The sequence below is a fragment of the Penaeus monodon genome, chromosome 39, assembly GCF_015228065.2.
Source record: "Penaeus monodon isolate SGIC_2016 chromosome 39, NSTDA_Pmon_1, whole genome shotgun sequence".
In the NCBI taxonomy this organism is placed as follows: domain Eukaryota; kingdom Metazoa; phylum Arthropoda; class Malacostraca; order Decapoda; family Penaeidae; genus Penaeus; species Penaeus monodon.
In genome coordinates this window covers 28,092,378-28,099,877 of record NC_051424.1, presented here as the reverse complement: position 1 = coordinate 28,099,877, position 7,500 = coordinate 28,092,378, and the positions used below count along the sequence as shown (strand labels likewise).

Here is a 7,500-nt window from a genome sequence, read left to right as displayed (position 1 = left end):
ATATTATTCTTGTTATTTTTTCTTATTGTTATTATTCTTGTTGTTATCACTATTATTGTTATCATGGATAATGTTATCATTGTTATTGTTATTATTACTGGTATTATTGTTGTTGTTATTGTTGTTGTTGTTGTTGTTGTTGTTATTATTATTATTATTACTATTGTCATTAATATTATTATTACTATCATTATTATTATCATTATTATTATTATTATTATAGTAATAATAATGATAATGATGATGATGGTAATTGTTATAATGATAATAGCAATAATAATAATGATGGTAATAGAAATGATACCGATACTGATAATGATAATATTGACAACAGCAATAATAATGATAATGATGATAACAATAGTAATGATTATGATTATAATTATGATAATAAAAGCAACACCACTACCAGCAACAATAATAATGATAATATAATTATTATGATAATGTTAAAATAAATGATAAAATGATAATGATATTGATAATATTGATGTTAATAATGATAATGATAGTAATAAGAATAATCATTATTATCATGATGATATGATAATAATAATCATAACCACAATCAAAATGATAACAACCATAATTATAGTGATGATAATAATGATAATAATAGTGATATTAATAATAATGATCATAATAATAATAATGATCATAATAATAATAATAATGATAATATTAATAATAATAATAATAATGATGATAATAATCATTATAGTAATTGTGAGAGTAATGTCAATATTAATAATTGCATAATGATAATACGATTAATAAGAGTAATGACTGTGATAACACAAGAAAAATATGCATATTACAATCTGTGTGTCTGCGTGTATGTGAAAGCACAGTCACAATCAGTACTATATACATTCATAAAGAGATTCAACTACAGGCTCAAATCAAACACACACACACGCACGCACACGCACACACACACACACACACACACACACACACACACACACACACACACACACACACACACAACAAACCCCCAACAAACACAACACACAAACACCACACCACACCGCGCGCGCAGGAAAATATAAGAACACTGGGGTTACCTATATCCTAGGGGCTAGCGATAAAGCGAAAAGAAAAAGATGCATACTTGTGATTTTTGTGTTTTATTTATATATTTACATGTTTGTGTTACATCGTGAAATACGGTGATCATTGGGTACACCGAGATACAAACACTTGTATTTTCGCTACCGTTTTCTCTGCATAATAGATGGTCAACAAACAGATTAATTAAATGCTTGTTACCAATCTGTTGGCGAAATACAAAACGTTCTCGTTCTCTCCTACTCTGTTTTTCATTCTGATTTTTGGTTCTAATTCTCTCTCTTTCTCTTTTTCTCTGTTTTTCACTTCGGTTTTAACTCTCTTTCTCTTACCGTCTCTGTTTTTCGTTATTGTTTTCTCTTTCACTTTCTCTCTCTCTCTCTCTCTCTCTCTTTCTTTTTATTTTTTTCTTGTCTTATTCTTTTTCTGTTTTTCTTGCTTTGTTTTATTTTTTTTTTCTCTCTCCCCCTCTCTCTCTCTCTCTCTCTCTCTCTCTCTCTCTCTCTCTCTCTCTCTCTCTCTCTCTCTTTCTCTCTCTCTCTCCTCCCCCCTCCCTCTCTCTCTCTCTCTCTCTCCTCTCCTTTCCTCCCCTCTCCCCCTCTCTCCTCTCCCCTCCCCTTTTTTTTCCCCCCCTTTTTTCCCCCCCTTTTTCTCTCTCTCTCTCTCTCTCTCTCTCCTCATCTACAAAAGTAATAAAGCAACTTCACACACGCGCCCATGGTTGTTCACACACTTACACACTTTCAAATTAGCCGCCAAGTGCAAGAACCACTTTGGCATTCATGAAAAGCTCGTCTTTATAAATTCTGTTCTGTTTACCACACCTGCTGGCCTAAGGGTTATTGACAGCCTAACGAGCGGGAGAGAGAGAAAAGACAATTAATTATTCCTCCGACAGACACAAATCGTCCGATCCACACTCACAAAAAAAAAGAAAAAAAAAAAGAAAAAAAAAAGCTGACGGCGCCCAAACAAGTAAACAATCAGACGCGGCAACATTCACCCTCATTACAGCCTTTGATGAGCTCAAACTCTTCTATCCGTGGAGCTGATCTCGTAAACATTCCCCGGCATGGTTCTATAAACAGCCTGTCCGGGGGATTTATTTCTGATGGGGGCTAATACGCGGCGGAATCAATGGGCGAAGGTTTTAATATCGCATAATCTCGTGTCCGGGACCCCGCCGATCCTTCTCGTCCGAATGGCTGCGCGCGGGCGAGCTCTCGATCGTTCCTTGTCTCGGGCTTCGCGCCGGGTCCTCTCCCTCGTCCCTTCAGCTAGTGGCTTTAAGGATATGATTACGGCGTAGGAATCGGGCTTGGGAATAGCCCACGACGGGCGTGGGGCGGGGGGACGAGCGGGGTGGCTAGCGGCAGGTGGTTCGGACGCGGCCGCCCATTCGAGTTCACACCCCGGTCGCTCGTCGGGATTAAAAAGAATGGATTACGTGCTTGCCAAACGCCCCTATCCTCTCTAGCCCTTCCTCTCCTCGCTTATCTCCGGCAACATCTCCCTCCTCCCAGAATTGAAACACTCTAGTCGCATTTCAGCAGACAGAGTGACGGCTTGCGGGCGGCCGGGCGAATTTCGTCCAAACGCGAGCCGATTCGCGAGGCTCCGAGATGGGTCCGCCGGCGAGACTTGGCACCCGCTCAGAATTAACAGAAGGAGAGGGCGGCCTCGAGTGCCCTAACATGAAATAATGTTTTCCGAAAAGTGAAACAGATTTACCGCGTCTCGACATGGCAGAAGGGAGGGGAGGGGTGCGGAGCGGGAGGTTCTCGCGCTGCCTTCACGTGGGTGAATTGTGGCGTTGTCGTAGGGAGCTTTTGAAGCCTTTTCTCTTATTTTATTTAGCGGCTGTAGCTCGCCGGCGAGCGAGCGGGCGAAGTGGCGGTTAAGTGGTGGTTTCGTCCGCTCGAAAACGGGTTCCACTTGGCACCTTGATAACCTGCCGTTGTTCGCTTTGGCTCGGCATCTGTTATTCCTCTCGGTCGCCCCCCTTGCCTAATGCATGCGGCAGAAACATGCAAACACATTCGGAGCATGAAACCGAATCGTTTTTTCTCGCTCTTTTTTTTTTTTTTTTTTTTTTTTTTTTTTTCTTTTTTTTTCAACATTATCCCTCGATTCGAATTCAAAGCGTTTTGGCGGATTGGTGATTTGCAAAGAATCGCCTCCGCGTTGTAATTTCAAAAGTTTGCAGGTTTGGGAAAACAATGAAACAGATTTCTGTGTATTCCATTTTATTATCCGATTTACTCGGGTTCTCTGGCTTAGTATCCGAGCTCAGGGCTGGATTTGTCCGTTCTTGTAACTCATGGTTGCGGGATGTGACGTCATAGCTTAATCGTCGGCAGACCTGATCGTGTGCTCAAACCAATGTAACTTTTCTCTCGTATATATTTTTTTCTAGCGCAAGATGTTCCAATAAATCGTATTTGGGGACTAGAGGCTTCGGGTTTCTAATCACAACCATTGTTTTATATTTAAGATTTGGATATAAACTAAACTGTTGTTGTTTTTTTTTTTTTTTTTTTTTTTTTCGTGTCATCTATTGGTATACATGTTACTCCCATGACGTCACACATTTCCTCTAAGATAATTGGCTTAGATCAAGACTGACGTGTTACCTATGACGTCACACATTTCCTCTAAGATAATTGGCTTAGATCAAGACTGACGTGTACATATGACGTCACACATTTTTCCCGCCGACATGGGTTCCAAGGCCGAACATATCTAACATAATTTAACTATCACTGGCCATACATCTTATCATATCTGGTCTCGATGATTTATAAACATCTCATATTTATTTATTTTTTTCTATAATTACACAACTGTTGACTAAACGGCGTTGATTCAATGTAGAGGAAAAATAAAGGTGAAGCAGAGTCTACCTTCTTTTTTTTTTCTTTTTACATATAAAAAAAATATTCATAAAATCATTATGATAAAAACAGGATACATTTATTTAACCGTGTACTGATGGCGTTATAACTGCAATTATTTTTTTAAAAATTGAAGAGTGAAAATAATGATAATGACGCAATAAACATATTGCACTGTCAACATAAATTTCATAATCATTATTTTCATCATTAAATGAAAAGAATGTTATTGCAATTCTATGTGGTTTCTTTATAATCAACATTTTAACATTTTGAGTTTTAAATGTTACTGTTATATCAGTAACATTTTATTTATGTAATGTCATTTTATTTTGTATTACTAAGATATAACACAAATTTGAACCACCATCAATAAAATAACTTTTTTTTTCTTTGTAATATATCCTGTTTAAAGGTGATTTTTTTTTTAATATCATGACAATTATAACAAGAATATTAAGTACAATGCGTTTATAATAACGTTCAAATACTTATAATAAAATTTATGACCAAAACTTGTTACAGTAGCAAAAAAAAGTATAACAAGATAATACAATAATGAAAAAAATGGTGATAAGATTAATAATAATCACAATATCACTAACAACAATAACAGCTACAACTCAACATCATTATACAACCAATATTTATTTTTTTTCCCTCTACAGTGACCGCCTCGCTGATCGTAATATATTTATATATTTATATACACATAATATACACCGTTTCTTTAAATTTTACTATACAAGATGTTGTTTAATATTGACTACAAATTAAAGTAATTAATAAATAATGATCATTATAATGATAATTACGCAAGGTGACTAGAGGAAGGCATATAAACGTGAAGGGGGGGGGGGGGAGGGGGGAGGGGTCATTAACAAATGTAACAAATTTCTCTCTATCGATGCCGTTAATTGTATCTGATTAACAACAAACACAATGGTTGTAGAGGGGGGGGGAGGGTGAAGGGCAGGAAGAGACGGGTGGGGGGGTAGGGAGAGTAGTAAGGGGGAGGGGGGGTAGTCGGCACAGATGAACAACCCACACACACGATTTTAACTCTTATGGCAACACGTTCTAAGGGTCATTGTTCCGTAAGTAGAGGTCACATTGGGTCAAGTAAAGCTCGTGTTGGCAACTCAACAGTCGGAGAGTTGCCAAGTTGGATTAAATGACTGGGAAATTCAGTTTTTTTTTTTCTTTCTTTTCTTTCGAAATCTTTTATCACGAAAGAAACTTCTATCATGAATGTCGTCCTTTTGATGCATTTTTATATCTTTACCCGTGATATTTTTTTCTCTTTTTCTTTCACGAATCCTAAATCAATTCATGTCACAACAAATATTTAGAAAATAATAAAAAAAACATACTGGTGATAATGATAATTATTTCTTCCTTCTTGAACAAAGCTTTTGGGAATAACCTTCACACTTTTACTTTCATTTTCTTTTCGTTTTTCTTTTCTTTTCTCTTTTCTGTGACTCATTTCCTCCTGAGGTAGTGACACCACAGAACATAAAGATAACGAAGGTGTCACGGCACTTTTAGTGTCACATATCACTCTCTCACTTGGATCTGTGGTGTCGCTTCAGACTAAAGAGCATCACTGAGGTAATTCTTTTGATAATTCTGTTTCTCGTTGACTATTTTTTATTTCTTTTATTGTTGTGCATCACCGTTTTATTTATTTTTTTAAATAATTTCTTTCTATTATTATTAGGAATCACCGTCTTTTTGCAGTGTTTTTTTTTTCTTTCTTTCTTTCTTTCTTTTCGTTTCTTTATCGTTTTCTTTTTTCTTTTTTTTTTCAAACAAGAATGATTTTCCGTGAAAGAAAATGGTTACTCTTTTCACCTTTTTTTTTTCCTTCTTCTTCTTTTTCTCTTTCTTCGCATTCGGAATGGAGGGTCAGGTGTGTGGAGGGTGAGAAGAGAGGGAGGAGGAGAAAGAAAAGGGAAGAGAGAGAGAGAGAGAGGAGAAAGGGAGGCGGGGATTTAAGGGGAAGGCGGAGGAAGGAAGGGGGAGGGAGGAGAAAGGCGAGAGAAAAGATTAAAAGAGAAAGAGGGAAAACGAGAAGGTAGAGATAGAAGAGAGGAAGAGAAGAGAAGTAGAAAAGTAAGGGAGGAAAGAAGGGCAGGGGAGGAGGGGAGAAGGTGGAGGAAAGAAGGAAAAGGGGAGGAGATGAGGAGGAGGAGGAGAAGGAGGTAGGGGGAGAGAAACATCGACAGGAAGTGAACGTACAGCGTTTCCGTCGTCGAGATTTTCCGCATGATTTCCCCATGGAGGAGCGAAACGGTCGCGTCTCTGCTTCTTTTCCCCGCTTCTCTCTCTCTCTCTCTCTCTCTCTCTCTATCTCTCTCTCTCTCTCTCTCTCTCTCTCTCTCTCTCAGCTGCGTCCGTCCGAAAGAGAGTAAAAGGGAGAGCGAGCCATTAGGAACACACCCAAGCATCTCGGTGATCCCGGCGTGGCAGGGGAGACGCAAACGCCCGTTGTCGACCGCGCATCTTTCATTAAATCGAGGTTCTTTGGCATGAGGTCGACGCCGCGGCCGCAGCAAGAGCAGCATTCCCCAGGAGGCGGCGACGCAGCAGGCGCAGCAAGCGCAGGGGTCAGGAGGAGGCCGTGACTGCGGCTGCGGCGAGGTGAGCCAGCAGGAGCCATCAGCCCAGCAGCGAGGGGATCTTGTGGAGGAAGGGAGCCGCGGCGCCCGCGGGCAGGGCGGGCGGCGCGATCAGGAAGGGGTTCATAAAGTGGGCGGGGAGCGGGGGCGGCATGGTGGGCGGCGGGTGCGACAGCGAGCCCAGGCTGCCCATGCTCATGCTGGTGGGCAGCGAGGCGGAGGCGCCCATGAGCGAGGGCAGCACGGAGAACTGGCGCGGCGGCGGCGGGGCGGAGGCGCTGGAGGTGATGGCGGCGTCGCTGCCGGGGGAGCCCGCCGGCGAGGGCGACACGTAGGGGCCGTTCTCGTGCAGCTTGCGCATGTGCTTCTTGAGGTCGAAGTTCCGGCAGAAGCCCTTGCCGCAGATGGAGCACTGGAAGGGCTTCTTGTCGTTGTGCGTGTGCATGTGGAACGTCAGGTTGTAGATCTGGTGGAAGGCCTTGTTGCACACGTGGCACTTGTAGGCCTTCTCGCCCGAGTGCGTCAGCTTGTGGTTCTTGTAGTTGCCCTTCTGGTGGAAGCCCTTGCCGCAGAACTCGCACACGTACGGCTTGTAGCCCTGGTGGATGCGCACGTGCGTGTTCAGGGTGGAGGACCTGCGGGCGGGACGGCGCTAAGTTAGGGGGGGATAGCTCCGTGTTTGCATGCGTGTGTGTGTGTGTGTGTGTGTGTGTGTGTGTGTGTGTGTGTGTGTGTGTGTGTGTGAGCGTATATGTGTGTGTTATGAGATAACAGAAAATAAATAGAAACAAAACAATGGCTACGTGCAATGGATACAAATGAAACATTCCTCGATGCTCGCGCACTTCCCACTATCACATCACAAACCGAAACAAACGACACAGACGGACACACACACACACACACACACA

At 41.4% G+C, this 7,500-nt stretch overlaps 1 protein-coding gene across 1 annotated transcript in view; it reads right to left on the bottom strand.

The window, feature by feature from the left end:
* Positions 1-6,090: 6,090 nt before the first annotated feature.
* Positions 6,091-7,500, bottom strand: part of LOC119597532 (fez family zinc finger protein 2-like) — an 8,434-nt gene continuing 7,024 nt past the window's right edge. Inside the window, exon 6 of the mRNA XM_037947110.1 lies at positions 6,091-7,224. Within this exon, the coding sequence (XP_037803038.1) occupies positions 6,630-7,224 (595 nt within the window). The 3' untranslated portion in view covers positions 6,091-6,629. The remainder of the gene's footprint in view (positions 7,225-7,500) is intronic.